We start from the raw sequence: 17,118 nt of genomic DNA on the forward strand, positions 1-17,118 counted from the left end.
AGCTCACTCTCTAATCTTTTCTCAGTAGTAAATGGATGGCTGACTGCCAGGGCTGCTGTTGCACACTCTGAAACCGTAACTGATTCAATGACCCTGTCCGTCCCCCCCTTTCCTGACCAGCCCTGCCTGTCATTCCCAATCTGGGATTACCACCTCCTTCAGTTTCCTTTAGGGAAAATGAACAACCATCTTGACACTTTAATTTAAACGTGCGAGTGGTCTGAACAATCCTCGCAAAAGCAGCGGGTGTCAACAAACAGAGCCCGTGTTGTTTTACAGCTGCGATGATGTCATGATGTCAGAGGAGCGCAAATGACTTCCATCTAAACGGGAGGACTCGGCCCCTGCGTTTACTAATGCAAACTGGACGACTCATTGGAGCGCACACATCGTGCTCGTAACTCGCTCAAAGGATTGCTTTCACACACTCCTACGGTTAGCGAATGTGCCCGCGAGCCGCTAATGGAAACATGCTCTCACACCCAGCAAAACGGCTCCAAATGTGGGATGTGCTCAAGACCTGTTATTGATTATACCTCTCCTGTAGTCTTCGCCCCTCTACCAGATATCACCAGCAACATGCCGCACAGTTTATGTGGTAGTCTGTAAATGGATGCTTAGTTTTGTTTCATTGGGGATCTCGGCCCTCAGGTTTTTAGACTCCTGCTGCTGGTTTTCCTCTGCTCTTTTTGGAGATGTCAAGTTTTCCACTGTGCAGAACTATTTATTTGACATATTTTAGACACAGGGTGTGCCTCTGCCTGTGGGCATACGTTCTTAAAAATTACACATGCCACATGTAGCTAACCAAGTCAGCATGAAATCAAAATGGTTACTTCGCTGGTCTTAATGTGAACAATTCATCAGTACACATTTTTTCTAAATGTTAAAAGAAGAAAAAAGATGAATTACCTAAGTTGAATAACTTAGAACAATGTAAAAATACCAACTTGACACCATTCAATAAATGAATAATGGATGAAATCAGTTCTCCACCTTTAATTTGCTCCTCAGAAACACGTCACATTATAAAACTAAAATGCAAATGCAGGAGCATGTTCATTTTAAAGGGGCCATGACATGGTTAATTTTATTATTTTAATATGTTCTTTGAGGTTCTCTTATAATGTTAAGTTGAACAAAATAAAGCAAAGAAACTAATATAGATATGTGTAAAAACAGTTATTTTCAACCTTCATTCTAACCCTCTGTCTGATCAGTTTTTAAGGGTCGGCTCCTTTAAGGCTCGTCAGTAAACGAGTTATGATTGGCTAACGCCATTGCAAAGGAAAGAGTATCAACGGTCACTCGCTATAGATTGGTGCAGGTATGATGTCAGAACCTAAAAGTCTAATTTGCCGCTGGTTTCTTCTAGATTTTCCTATTGGTTTTTTATAGTGGGTTTTTATAGTGAGTTTTTTTATTTATGTGTCAAATAAACCATGTGTTAAACATAACTTTACTATACATTGACATTGCATCCAGTGTAGACAGCGTTAGTGATTTATAATGGGTTCTATTTGCTTTTGACACAACGTTTGCATCCAGTGTAGGCAAGTGTCAGGATGTTTTAATGGTACAAAGACCTTTAATATGTCAAAAAATCAAGGCAAATCTGATTTCTCATGTCATGACCCCTTTAACAAATTAACTTTTCCTTCTAATTATTTCGTAGAATCTTGCTAATGCCAATATCTTGAGAGTTCAGGGTTTTTATTAGTGATGGGAGTCTGGTCAGAAGTGCCAAATAATGTATAGTATATAAAGGCAAAGTTTTTAAAGTCATGCCTTACTTTGTAAAGCATCAATAATAAAAATGAATTCTTCATCAGTAAAGTTGTCCCTGTTGTGCTAAATATACACTACCATTTTAAAGTTTGTGGTTCGTAATATATCTATCTATATCTATATATCTATCTATATATATATATATATATATATATAAGAGAAAATAATACTTTTATTCAGCAAGGATGCATTAAATTCATAAAAAGTAATTCAAATAAGGACATTTATAATGTTACAAAAGATAAAGTTCCTTTTAATGTTCTCCATCAAATGATTTGGAGAAAAAAATCTCGGTTTCCACAAAAATATGAAACAGGACAACTCTTTTCAACATTGATAGTAAATGTTTCTTGAGCAGCAAATCATCATATTAGAATGATTTCTGAAGGATCATGTGACACTGAAGACTGGAGTAATGATGCTGAAAATTCAATGCAATAATGCTTGGCCTGTCATTAAGACAGTTAATCAACGTGAAAATATCTTCAATCATGGTTGTCTTCTTAATGCTAGGTAAGGGAGCCGACCCCAACAGGCCTCTGTGTCGGAAAGCAAAGGACATTAGGAAAGAGAAACGACTTCAGAAGGAGCAACTGAAGCAGCAAGAAGCGGTTTCATCTTCTCCGAGTCCAGCCCCATCAAAATCTTCATCTAATCAGGCCAAATCATTGGAGGAATTCATTACAGAGTACTTACCCAATGACCCGCTGCACCGTTTAGAGGTAAGTCATGAACTTTGCTTGTATGTAATACTTCTTTGAGGTCAAGTAACTAAACTGGCCAAAGCAGGAGAAGATGCACCAATAAAAATGGACCCTGCACCAATCTCAAAACTGCATCTATCTCACACAGTGTCCTGGGGAAATATTCCAGGCCATTCTCTTCACAAACAATCCTCTCCTGCTTTTGCTGTGATTGCTTGGGTGAAGTCAGCATGGGTAAACAGCCAGTGTTTTTGCGTTCTAAGCAAGTCTGTATGAAAGGCCATCTCATACCCCAAACGTCATTGTCCCTGGAGACGGCACTGGGGCGATTCATCCCTCAATTAGCTTGTTGACTGGATTGATTTGATTGACTTCAATATGTCATTCAATTATCTTAAGTGGATAGCAGTCAATGTCACTGTCATCTGAACAAGGTTAGTGGTTCACTTTAGAAACAATACATGATAAAATCCTCTGCATTTGCAGACTAAAAGCAAGCTGAACTCTTTTACAAATTTTTTTTTTATCATTATGAACTTTCTCTTGCAAACAAACAATTTGTGCATTTATTTATTCAACAATGTAGTTTGCGTGTCAGACCCTTGTGTGGAAATATAAACCGTCAAGAGTGTAGTTTGATGCTGGTTAAGCTCCGTCCTTGAAGTCTGTTTGTTACCACTTATCTCTCTGGCACATAATGAAAACAAATGCTATTAAAGCAGTGCGTGGAGTATCACACGTTTCCTTTCCAGACGTCACTTTATCTCTTGTGAAATAGGGGTGTTAGGGCTCATTTCTGTAAATCTCAGTTGTGGGGTCGTTAAGCCCTCGGAGAAGGACCTCAGAGACACCCAGGCTAATGAGATGTTTACACACAACCAATCAGACGCGTGTGGAGTGCGTTTTATCTTACACACTACAATCAAAGTGAAGCTCTCATTGTTTGACAGGGAAAAGATTACTTTAGGAAGCCTTGGCACATTTTACTTCTAGCCTTACCTTGGGCTTTTGATGCTGAATTAGTGGAATGTTCTGGGTTCAATACATGTTGAAAGAATAGTTTTCCCAAAAATGACAAATGAAGAGCGCTTTTCTTTCTTCTGTAACATGTAAAAGGGGATGCGAGCAATGTTTTTTTTTTTTTTTTACTTACAAGAAAAGTACAATGATTTTTAAACGCCAATCTCCAAAAATTACTAAATACAAGAAGTACTTCAAATCACTTCAAATCTTCTGAAGTAATTTAAGTCAGTATTGACTGAAACTCCCCCTCTTTGCATCTACTTTCATAGTATGGAAAAAGACTGCATGGACATTTAGTCCAAAATTCTCCTTGTGTTTTGTGTAAAGAATAAAATAATACAAGGATGCATTAAATTGATCAAAATTGACATTTAGGCATTTATTATGTTACAAAGGATTTCTAATCGAAATAAAATATGAAGCAGCACAACTTTTTTCAACATTGATAATAATAAGAAATGTTTCTTGAGAGCAAATCATCATGTGACACTAAAGACTGGAGTAATGATGCTAAAAAATCATCTTTAATCACAGGAATAAATGACACTTAAAAATATATCACTGTTTGTAAAAAAAATTCTTCAATATTTCACAATTTTACTGTTTTTACTGTGCATGAGTTGCTTCCTTTAAAAAACATAAAAAATCGTACTGACCCCACACTTAAATGGCAAGGCAAGTTTATTTATATAGCACATTTCATACACTATGGCAATTCAAAGTGCTTTACATAGAAAGGAGTAAAAATAATCTCAAAATAAAAGCAAGGAAAATTAAAACAGTTATTCAAAATGCTTTACATAGAAAGAAATTTAAATAATCACACTATGGCAATTCAAAGTGCTTTGCATAGAAAACAAACACAAAATAAAAGCAAGGGAAATTAAAACGGTTATAAAAGGAATTAAAGGAGATAAATGATACAGTTATAAAATGAATTATATTAAAATGAATTAAAGTAGTAAAAAGATGATACATAGAATAAACTTCTCATGTATCGTGTATCTTATTTTGCATATAGTTTTACTCTGACACTGTATATATATATATATATATATATATATATATATATATAGACACACATACATATACATATATATATATATATATATGTGTGTGTCTATATATGAAGAGTTCAGATGCAAAAGCCTCTAAGTGCCATCTGAAATTTTCTTCTAGAATGATCATTTTTATCAAGCTTGTATATTTAAGGTCAGTAATTTCACTTAAATGACAATTCATAGGTCATTTTCATTGCCATTTAAGTGAAATTACTGAACTTAAATATACGAGCTTGATAAAAATGATCATTCTAGAAGAAAATTTCAGATGGCACTTAGAGGCTTTTGCATCTGAACTCTTCATATGTTAAAGTTGCATTTTCCATTTACTTCTCTTGTAAGTGCTTGACTGTCGCCCTGATTTTTGATTAGTTAAAAAAAACGATGTGTCAAAAGACTTTCTGTTAAAATCATTATTGTGCCACAATTGCTTTCACTCTAGGTTAACTTGTACTGAACCCAGAAAGTTGCTTTAAAAAGTATAGGTGCCTGTGTCTTCTCAAGATTAATTATGATTGAATATGGTTATCAAAATCCCCCAACTCCTCCTGCAGAGGGCAGTAAAGGTACATTATAACGTTTCAAACTTTTAAAATCTCCGTTTGTGAAGCCTTTGCTTCTGCCCTCTTTCACCTCCCATATAATTTGAAATCTCTGAGCTGTTTTGACAGCACTGCGCTCTCTTTGTCTTGGTTACTCCTTACACACTTAATCAAATATCCACATCTCAAGAGAATTGCCCAGCAGATTAAAAGACTCTACTTATGTTTATCTGAAACAAAAGTCGCAAATATCTTCATTAACTTGGCCAAGCAATAATAAGAGATATGCATTGAGGGCCAAATAAAATAAAAGCGAATCTAAATCCCCCAGTTATGCTCTTCTGGGGAACTTGTGAACCATAAGCACCTCGTCCAATGAAAATGTCTCAGTGAGAGGTCCTTTAATTAGGAACAGCTTTGCCAGTCAATTAAATGTTTTTTTTGGAGGATTGGATTTCGATTTGCCGCCTCAATTCTGAGGCCAGTTTGTCCTTGTGCAAACACTGATGATCCTGTTAGATGTCAAGCTCAGTTTTACTAATCAAACATAACATCTGATCCCACACAGTTAAACGTTTAAACTCATGTTAGACTTTTACACTCTTATACAGCGAGTTGAATGAGGCTTCGTCTCACTTCGTCTTCAGACTGTCGCAGAATGACTGGTCTGTCGTGTAATTGAATGATTGTGACCTGCATTTTGTAAGTGCATATGCGTATTTGAATTATTCACCCTCATGTCGCTCCAATCCCGTATGAGAATCAGTTATGTTTGCTATTATTAACCTGGTGTAATGCATCTTGACTTCAAATCTACTACTTTAAAATCACCCATTCATTTATATTTATAGCTACTGGTTGGATTGATTTATATAGCTACTTTTTAAAATAATTTTTCCTTTGAAATGTATATCATAAGCTAAAGTATTTCTCATTGTTATAGCTTTTCATAATTTCCAGTGGTTGCTAATGTGATAATGAAAGCCAGTTCAACTTTGCCTAGAAATTCCGAACGTTTCCTTTGTAACCGTATATAAGGAGACACTTTGAGACGGATTCACTGCAGGTCTGTGTTTAATCATTAGTGCAGGTGCAGGAAGTCATGTGTTCTCCTCTTCTCTACAGTTTGCATCACTTGGAGGACCAGGAAGTGGTTCTTTATCAATGAACACGTTTCGTTCTTCTAAAATCTGTTGAGAAAATACACAACTAACTGCATTATATGCACTGGATTTTTCTAAATTATAATTTTGGATGAATCATATTTAATATTTTGGGTCATATATTATAATAAGTGCATAATTTGTTAATGCAAAGATATGTTTTTCATTTTAATTTTAGGTTGAAATATGACGTGTTATGTTTTCACGAGAGTCACTCTTTCATATAATCTATAATGTTTTCTGGCTGAACTCATGCTGAATATCACCCAAACAAACAAAGGCTGTAATATGATGATGAATATGTGTCTCTTTCATGTTTCTTTGTTGTTGTTTTTACATTCTCCTGTTTTCTTCATTTGTTGGGGCGTAAGCAGCAGTAAGCATAAGGACCACTGATTTGCCGATGAGTCAATCTCATTAAAATTATATATAATATGTTTGTCACATTTCTTTCAAATCACATAAATCACTTTTTTTTTCTCACATTTCTATGCAGCTGGATAATTTAATTTAGTTATGTCCATTATTTTCATATTATTTTTTTTTATCAGATTTCCATTACAGTAGTAGTCTTTTTTTCCCAATTAATGCAAAATTATTATAATTTTTTTGATCTGCATACTTTAAATGCACTACTACAATTTTTTTTTTTTTATACAATGTTTTTTTGCAGTTACAAATGAGATTTGGCTGTTAATTTTTTTCAATATAATGTGATAAAAATGGTCACAATGTAAAAATATTGAAATTACAAATGAGCTTTATTTACTTTTATGCCAAATAGGTTTTTTCATATTTCTTTATTATTATTTTTTCCCATTTTTTTAGCTGTAAATATTGGAACGGTTTCATTAGATTCACCCTTGTGCTATAAAGAAAACAGCATGTACAACTTTTTTATTGTTTCCATTCCAAATCATAAGATGTTCCTTTCTCACTGTTCTCTCACTGTACTATTACTTGGCTTGTTTCTTGGAAAGAATCTGTAATTTTTCTGTTTAACCCTCTGATGCTCATCCTCATGTTGAAGGTGAGGCTAGTGCGCTCCAGCCCTCCCAGTCCACAGTTCAAAGCTTCGTTTGATGCCTCATACCAAGTGTACAAACTCTACCAGATGGCCATTCACAAGGACCCGCCTGACAAGCCTACCGAGAGCCAGGTCAGGGGATCCAGAGCTGAGGGGCTTTCTCTTTCTAGCCATTGAGCACATTTGACATGGCCATGCTCCTACTTTGATCTCTAAACCAAATCATATTTTGAGGATTGTGACATCAGCTTACATTTGTGTATATAAGACAAGATGGGTGAAAAGCATGAGGTAGAAAGCATGTTCACCTGGTTGGAAGCAAAAAAGAAAATCACAGTGCACTGACTTTAATGAGCAGTGTTTTAAAACAGCAGTGAGAAGGAGGAAACTGAAAGCAAGCAGACAGGAAATGAGGGAAGGCTAAATAAATGGATGTAAGCCATGGAAACTCCGTGAAACCGTATGAGTGTAATCCTGAAACGAGGGCGAATGGCAAGGAAATGAGGAAAACGCTCCTATCCGCACTGTGTGGGCAGTGTTTCTACAGGTGCTCGTGTAAAATGAGGAGTTTGTTGCTGTTAAGATGTTTGGGTTCTTACACAGTTATTTTACCTCCTCTTTCCTCTTCTTAAGCCAAACTAGGAAACTGCAATTTTAGTCAAACATCTTCTTCTAGGTAGTGAAGTTTCATTCAATATGCTTTTGCTCATGATGTGCCCGTGTAATTTTCATACAGCCTCAGTTTTTCCCCCACACAAAAATGTATTTAAAATTCTTGCTCTTATGATTATGTGGCATTTTACCACTGTTTATGTAAAGGGAAGGAAGATGGGATGAGCAGGAAAAAAGGGAATGAGATCTTAAACCTTCGTCCCTCTCATGAGCACCACAGCTTAATGGGTCAAAGCACATGAACCACGGCTCTGACCTTTCTACAATTTTCTTTTTGAGGTTTGAGTAATTTGCTGACTAATGTGAGAAATTACAATCCATTAACATTAATTTCTGTCATCATCAGTGTTTGCTGAATCAACAACACAACGGCTTAACAGTTTCATATTTCATGACTGGGCACTGTGGAATGCTTAATGAATTATGAATGAGATCGGTGCACAAGCACATGCTGTAACAAACATATGCTGTGATGTCTGTAATGAGTCGGTCAGACTGATTGTAAATCAGTCTGAATCTGTTGGAGATGTTTTTGTCATTCCAAATACAAACAGGATCTCAACTAGGATTGTGACTGGAACACACGTTAATAAAATGCAACTAGAAAAACCCCTTAGCTTACTTGAACAGCTTTAAATCAGTTATTTTATTATATTAGAGAACATGGGAATACAAGGAATGTATATAGAACATGCGTATGGGAATTTTAGTTTTGAGTTGGATTGAATTGGTGGTGTACTTCAATCTTTGACTTTTCTAAACATATGTGCTTTTTGCTCTAGCTTATTGACATTTCCAAGTTCTTGAATTGGCTGTGTGTGTGTGTGTGTGTACACTGAAGGATGCCATGTTATTGATGATATTTTTGCCTCAGACTGCTTATTTTGTGTGGCTCATCACATTGGAAGAGGTAGAACAAGCTTTTTATTATTTTTTTGTCGAGGGATCATTACTTATCCCCCATCACCTTCAACATGAGTTGTTAACCTGTAATTCTTCAGGTTCATTGATAGTCTAGGGAATATGATTTTAGATCTTGAGCAGAGCTTCACGGCCTCAGTGCACAAGCCTCACCTTCAGCCCCTTCCCTTTCCCTACATTTACCCTCAAACTCTGACTTTAATCAATAATGCACATTCCCTTTCCTGTCTTACTCCACACTGAAACACAGAAAGTTGCTTGAATTTTTTTTTAATTGTAGGAATGTAGAACATGGCTTACTGGCGTTCAAACCATAATTATTTTGTACACAATGGCTGATAAACATGCCAGTATGATGATCTACATGATATATTTGCATGTGCTGTATATCTGTACATGCTTCAATGTGTTTCAAGTGCAGATTCAGAACATTATCATATAAACTGTTTAACAGATCCCAAACTGTTCTCTTCTCTAAAAATCTGGATCAAGAGAAGATTACACTGTTTGAATTTTCTAAACTTTATCATATCATAATTATGCCTTAATTACTTCTAATATCAGCCTAATCAGACTGATAATTAACCAGTATTGGTATGGTGACAGACATGTTGTCCATCACTACAAAAAAACTTTCTTTAAATGGTTTGAAGCAATTCTCAAATGCTTAAAAAAAGAAAGCATTTTAATTAAAAAAAAAGTAAAGTGTAAGACAGCTTGGGAATGCAGTTTTTTTTTTTTTACAGTTTTTTTTTGGGTTCATATTTATTTACTGTCTTTATTTAAGAAGATGCAATATCGATTCTAAGAAACTTCACGCAAATCAGTTTTTTTGGGTCTCATTGTGATCAGCACAAATCACATTGAATTTGATCAGTTTAATTCCATTCTGAACCACTTTCATATGCCAAAAGTGATGATGTGAACAGTCAGAATTCATGTGATTTATATTTTTAACTCTTCAATTGCTTATTTAATTTACTGTTGGATCATAAAACAATCAAGTCAGTCGAACTGTATGAAGTTTTAGTCTGAAATGTGCAAAAATACAGTGGGGAGACCGAGATTTTCTAATTTCATATGACAAACTACACTCTTAAAAATAAAGCTACCAAAAGGGTGTTTTTGCAATGATGTCATTGAAGGACCATTTTTTCCCCCCAGTTCCCAAAGAACCTTTAAGTGAAGAGTTCTTAAAAGAACATATAATTAAGAATTGCCAGTTCAGACCAGTGCCTGATAAAGGTCACATATCAAAGATCTCATGAACAAAAAGTTGGAATGGGTACTTTGGCTTGCAATGTGAATATGAACCCAAAAAAACACTGCATATGTGATGTATGTTGTTTAAATCATTTCATTGATATATTTGTATTAACCATTCCCCTTATCCACACATTTTTATTACCCTCCTCTCTTTTCCTTTCCCTCCAAATCTCCCCATCCTCCATTTTTTATGTCCCATTTTTTTCCATTTCCCATTACCCTTCCGTCCCTCTTTATTCGCCTGTCTTCTCCTCCCTCTAATCATCCCTCCATCACTCTGAAGGTGAGGCTAGTGCCGGTCAGCTTTGAGGACCCGGAGTTCCTGGCGTCGTACAAGCAGTCAGTGGCGCTGTACGCCCGCTACCAGATGACCGTTCATGGCGATGCTCCGTCCGAGTGCGGGGAGAGCGAGGTACACACTTCAAACATGGCCCATTCACAACTGCATGAAACACACCGACTAACCTGAAGCTCTGCTCACTAACTCACAAATATATGCACACTTCTCTCAAATGCATTAGCTTTTTGCTAGACCTGCATAGAATCAATGCCCGCAAAGTGAAAAAAACCTATACCAAAATACAATTATTTCATACTAAGTATACTACAAATCCATTAACATATTTACTGACATATTGAGACTTTATTGATAAATATTATATGTTACGTTCATATTTCAGTCCAGTCTTTTCAGCGTTCTCGGTCTGCTTGTTTGGTGCACACCAGGGTTCGGACAGCAGCGTTCACACTTATTCAACCGCACTAACAGAGCAATCGCACCACAATTAGTTTAAATCGAACCAACCCTGCCAAGTGTGAACTCAACCTAAGAGTTTTGTTTGTAACGTTGTGTCTATAGATTCATTTGTGTCTGATGTCGTCAGTGAATAATATATTGCATGTTGAAAAGATTTAGTAAGTATATAGTAGGCTACTTGCAGAACTATTTTACAGTGGCCTCCATTCGAATTGGATTGGCCAATAATTCACCTGTGTTTTGGTAGAGAGTGAATTAGGACTGGGTGAATCTGCTGAGATGCAAGCGGTTAAAGCTCTTCTATTGTGTTGTTTCAGTCATAGACTGGGCCGGGCCGCATACACACACACCCTGCTCTGTGAAACACAGCCATAACTTAATTACATGTCATAAAAGAAGTACATTCGCGGTCTGGGAGTTTGTAGGGAATCTTTACATTATTAAAACACTGTCGGGAGGACAAAGGGAGGCCAAGATAAATCTAATTTTATATAAAGAGTGATATAAAAAAACTTTGATGATTTGGTGGTTCAGCTACACTGAACAATGTCTAACATGAATGAACAATGAACATGAATATAGTGAAAGTGTGGTTTCATCTTAAATGTAATTGAGTTTGGAGGGTTTTTGAGTATAAAGGGAAAGGGGTTGTTGTGTAAAGGATGAACCATATGTCTAAAGACACCAAGTCATGTACATTCTTGGTGCTTTAGAGGTGCTTTGGAGCTGAAAGAGTATCAAGCAAACGCCAGCCACAAATTCGTCCCATTGCAGTCACTGTAGCTTGATGATTATGTCGATTGACAGGTTAAAGGGATGGTTTGGAGGAATTTCAACCTAGGGTCCTTTGCACCATGACCTCGAGCCAAACACCCCCCCCCCCCCCCCCCAGAAGCTTTTTTTCCCTTAGTCGAACATTATTAAAGTTAGAGCTTATTTAGAGATATCAGCCGGATGGTTTAGTGCAGGTGCTAATGGATCCAAGGGTGTATCTCGTAAATTACCCCACTAATAATGCCCAGAACGGTACCAAACTTCTACAGTAGTACAAATAGGTTCTGTACTCATAAAAAGAGGCATTGGAAAGTCTGTAAGTACATCAGGAGTTTATTTAAATAACATTTGCCTGATGGGTCATGCTACCGCTAACCCGGACGTCGAGGTCACTTCCGTGATTTGGGAAAAGCACGTAAAAGAAAGTGATGCATTTTTTATTATTTTTTCCAAAGTGTTGACAACTTAGTGTTAACTAATAATTGTTGCAAACTGGTACTACCAACAAAATATTAGATCGTTACACTACATCCTTATGCATCACTTTCTGCCAGGACTTTTACAGGCTTTTCCCAAATCACGGAAGTGACCTCGACGTCCGGGTTAGCGGTAGCATGACCCATCAGGCAAATGTTATTTAAATAAACTCCTGATGTCATGGTGCAAAGGACCCTAGGTTGAAATGACTCCGAACCATCCCTTTAATAGCTGATTGATCTGTGGTTTGTGTACATTTTGTCTGTACCGTTTTTTGTCTTGTATGTACTGTATGTTGTGTACTCTTCACAAATACACAATTGTTCAAAAGTTTGCGTTGTAATTACATAGATATTTTGTTAATGTTTTTTACTGTTCCTTTTGGCAGAGCAATCAAAAACTATAACTGCTTCCCAGTTCATCAATGTCTATACTGTAGCTTGATAACATATTGATAACATATCTGAAACAAACTCTGTCATCTTCTTGAAACCTCAAGGTTTGTTACCGCCACAGACTTGTTGATTGTGCATTAATAGAAGCTCTTTCTGCGCCTTAATCACGTGTTTGCTGTTAAGACGAGTTGGTACACAGATGCTGAGGGTGAACTGGACGTGGACCTACTTGATATTCCCTGTAACCTGAGAGAAGCCTTTGCCCCCCTTAGGCCTGGAAACTGGCCCGGCTCTGCCAACAGCAGATTAATTAATTCTCAGGAAATGAATGAAGTCGTCAGAGCCGTCAGTCTCCCAGATTCTTTCCTAGTGCCATAACAGAGCTCTATTTATAGTGCGGAAGGTGTTCGTATGTTTGCATTAGCACAGCCTCGTGAGCGTTATAGCCGAGACATTGCACTCAGATATGAGACATTGGTCTGTGTGTTTAAATTGAGGTGGGGATTTTCCTAAAGTCACGTCTTGTCTCTCAGCCCATTCCTTCCCTTATTTTTCTTCCTTCATACTTTACCTCCTCATACCCTTTGGTGGTGGATCTGGCCCTGAAGAAAATGTGTTGCAAAGCTACTTCAGCAAGATTCATTTCCCTGTCTGTGTGAAATTACATTGTTTTGGTGATTTGATTTATGTGAACTTACACTATACTCTTGAAAAGTTTTGGTTTGGGAAGGTGTTTTAATGTTTTTAAGTCTCTTCTGTTCACCAAGGCTGCATTTATTTGATCACAAATACATTAAAACTGTAATATTGTGAAATATTACAATTTTAAATAACTTTTTTCTATTGGAATATATAGTAAAATGTAATTTATTCTTGTGATCAAAGCTGCATTTTCAGCATCATTACTCCAGTCTTCAGTGTCACATGATCCTTCAGAAATCATTCTAATATGATGATTTGCTGCTCAATAAACATTTCTTATTAATATCAATGTTGAAACCAGTTGTGTGCTTCATATTTTTGTAGTAACCATGATAATAATTTTTTTGGATTTTTTGATAAATGGAAAGTTCAAAAGAACAGCATATATATATGAAATATAAATCTTTTGACATTATAAATCTTGTTACTGTCACTTTTGATCAGTTTAATGCATCCTTGCTGAATAAAAGTATTAATTTCTTTAATGAAACTTACTGACCCCAAACTTTTTAATGATATCTTAATAATTGAATGAATTCTTACATCAATTCAATTTTTCAATTTTTCAATTCAAGTTCTTTATTCAGTCATGATGTTATTACAGACACAATAATAATCACATCAAAAACAAAAAATAACATTCAATGCTGAATAGGAGCATGAGGAAGACATAGTCTTATAATTTCATGCCCCTTTTTTCAATAATCTAAGTTGACACAAAGTTACATCAAAGTCATCTTGAGATGGTGAAGTTATATTCCTGGATGTTAAAGTAAGTTAGGAGCAAGTTTGTGGGCTGATTATGCAGTAACTAATTTCCCTCAAAATTTGTGGAAATGCAGGACTTCTAGTCATTTTGTTGCTTGAAATCAGTATAAACACCCCTTTATTGTGAGTGGAAGACACACACACACAGGCAGGGATTTCTGTTGTTGTAGTGAGGTGTGACTGATCTACATGTGGCACTGATTTTCAGCACAACAAATCCTGTAAATACTGAGTTTATTCCCAATGGCACACTGACTAATTATTAGGAGTACCTCCGGGGAGGAGAGGAGGAACACAAATCAATTCATACAGTATGTGTTTATTCTTACTAATGCCATCATCCTGTAGGGTCTCAGACGTTCTATATTAATGTATGTTAATGTATGCATTTGAAGTTAAATGATGCATGCCATTTTCCAAAATTAGCCGTTTCTCTTCTTAAAACTCCCCATCACTTGAATAATTTCAATGTACAAGTATATTACCTAGTTATATTAGCTCTCTGACAGACGTAGGTTGATCTAAACAGCAGATTTCATGGAGCATTAATGACCAGTCTCTAACGTTCACTATGTTCTGCTTAATTTCAAATCCCTGCTGAGCCATTTCACTTCCTACTTTTGGTCAGAGTTCACCTTTTTGCTTTCACAAAAGGCCATTTTGGAAGGTCTCAGAACAACATATTTGAAGAAGGGCTACAGAGAGAATAAAGCCATGGTGAAAGAAGCATGGATGCTTGTGTTTAACATTTGTCATGTAAGATATGGGTAGTTGACAAATAAGAGGTTTTCCTTTCAACATCAAGACATTCAAGGAGAGAAAAAAAAAAGTAGAACAGAACTAGACTTTTTTCCCACCAGGAATTGATTGAATTGTGAAAAGTGTCTAATATGGTTGGTGGTTGTAGGGGAGAGGTTGAGAAGTAAGAGCTTGGTGATGGAGCAAAATAATTTTCTTTTTCTTTTTCTTTCCCATTCTTTTCTTTTTCCTTTTGTGCATGTAAATGTGTATATATACTGTATATAAGTGCCATCTGAAATTTTCTTCTAGAATGATCATTTTTATGAAGCTTGTATATTTAGGTTAAGTAATTTCACTTAAATGACAATTAATAGGTAATTTGCATTGCCATTTAAGTGAAATTATTGAACTTAAATATACGAGCTTGATAAAAATGATCATTCTAGAAGAAAATGTTCAGATGGCACTTAGAGGCTTTTGCATCTGAACTCTTCATATGTAAATCTGTGCATCCTCGTCCTATCCAGTCTTAAGTTAATAACCACGCAGGGTGTTCACTGCCAGGCTCCAGGAGATCAGCAAGAAGACTAATGGAAACATGCATGGCTGCTTTGCCCGCATTGCCCTTTCTCATTGAGCTGTTACCCACGGACCCCCACTGTTGAGCTCCTGGCAGCACAGGAGAGAGTCTTTGCCAGGTTTTACCCCTAAGTGACTCACCACACCTCTCTCCCATATCCCATCTTTCTCACTTCCACTTTCCCAACAATACGTTCCTCTTACACAACCGCCGCAAATTGAGCCTTATTGCAAAAGAGCCATTTGTTGATTTAAGTCGTACAGTTGTAAGTGTATGTAACACAGAAACAGTTCTCTGAAAATTGTATGTTCAAGAACATTTAATGGAAACAAAAATCATAAATTGTTTGATTTTTTTGAACCGTTGTTGATTTCAAACCCACATTCGCTGTTAGTTCTCTAAACATTGCAGATGCAAAAATCACCATATGGAGTTTGTAACTGCTGACTAATTCTCTCCAACCCTCTCGCTGTCCAATAAGCAAAGCTGCTCACTGTTGTTTTGCAGCATTTTAAACCACAGGAGCCTGGTTTTGCCAGATTACAACCAGACTGGCTGTGTGTGTGTGTTTTTCTGTATACTAGGGGATGAAATGTGCATTTGTGTTAGTTCGTTATTGTCGTTTTTAGTTTGCATAAGCTGCCTCTCTCTTTCTCTCTCATTGGTTTATACTGTTTCACTATTATATCAGGGTATATTAGTATCACAGGCCTGTGGATAAGCAGTGACAACCAGCTAAAACAGCACACATGCTACTGAGAAAAGAGCCAATGATCGTGGACCGTTTAGTGGCTTTCATGCATTTCTGTGGTTTGTAAGTTTGTATGAAGATCTTTTATCTGATCAGTTTTGTCTCACACTTCCTATTTGTTAGTTGTTAGTGACAATATAAGTATTTGAGGCCTCAGGATTTTCATTACATTTACAGGGGGCAGCAACAACACAATTGAACGTCATTCGTTTTCAATATCGATTTTTAGATGGCATGAGAGACAGAGACGTGACAGAGTTGAGCAAAGTTAACTTAATGCAAATAATGCAAGATGGAGTTCACTTTTGTGTGCCCTGTGCATGGTTTTCATACGTGTTTTGTGTCCTAACACGTATTGTGTGTCTGTACGCATGTTCTATTGTCCTTAAGTCCGGTCCTTAAGTCCTGTTTGTGACCTAAACAAAGAAGTCCCGTAAGTCAGTCATGGATAAACAAACCAAGACCAAGTCCACTTCAGCAAAGATAAAGTTGTTTAAAACCTCCTTAATAAACATTTTGCTTTTGCTCTCTTCACAATGCTAGCCAGTTACTACCTCCTCACTTTTGCCAAAACAAACTAATGAGCGAACTGCTACTCATTTTGAAATTAAGTAAACGATATTAAATGTCTTACATCACTGTGATTGCAAAAGTTGCTATTGTGTGTGTTGTTAAAGAGCCAAGTTTATTTAAACGCTCTTAAGTGAAGCAGAATTGAAAACAGTTGAAAGTCCAATTGAAGATTTAAAGCATAGATTTGTTTGTTTGGGCATCGCGACCAGCCCAACACTGCAAAATGTTGTTTGCAGACATGTTGTCATTAATCTTTTCTCACTTTGCTATAGTGCATGATTGTGTGTGTGTGTGTGAGAGCAGGAATTTGGGATAATAGCTATTTAAGCCTAATCTGACATGAATGCACACCATAACATTGCCAGTGGGAAAACAAACGTGGTTTTTAAATGTGTAAAAAGTCTTGTAATGTGAGCTAACAACCTAATAATGG

At 36.5% G+C, this 17,118-nt stretch overlaps 1 protein-coding gene across 3 annotated transcripts in view; it reads left to right on the forward strand.

The window, feature by feature from the left end:
• The window catches only part of ate1 (arginyltransferase 1), a 79,397-nt gene that overhangs the window by 19,359 nt on the left and 42,920 nt on the right, over positions 1-17,118 (forward strand). For 2 of the 3 annotated variants that reach the window (XM_082153407.1, XM_082153405.1), the window contains exons 6-7: positions 2,302-2,510; positions 7,312-7,440. In XM_082153407.1, the coding sequence (XP_082009533.1) occupies positions 2,302-2,510; positions 7,312-7,440 (338 nt within the window). Of the gene's footprint in view, positions 1-2,301; positions 2,511-7,311; positions 7,441-10,450; positions 10,580-17,118 lie in introns of all 3 variants that reach the window. The other variant, XM_082153406.1, reaches the window with a different exon arrangement.

This window comes from Leuciscus leuciscus (assembly GCF_965113295.1).
Source record: "Leuciscus leuciscus genome assembly, chromosome: 22".
NCBI classification, from domain to species: Eukaryota; Metazoa; Chordata; class Actinopteri; order Cypriniformes; family Leuciscidae; genus Leuciscus; species Leuciscus leuciscus.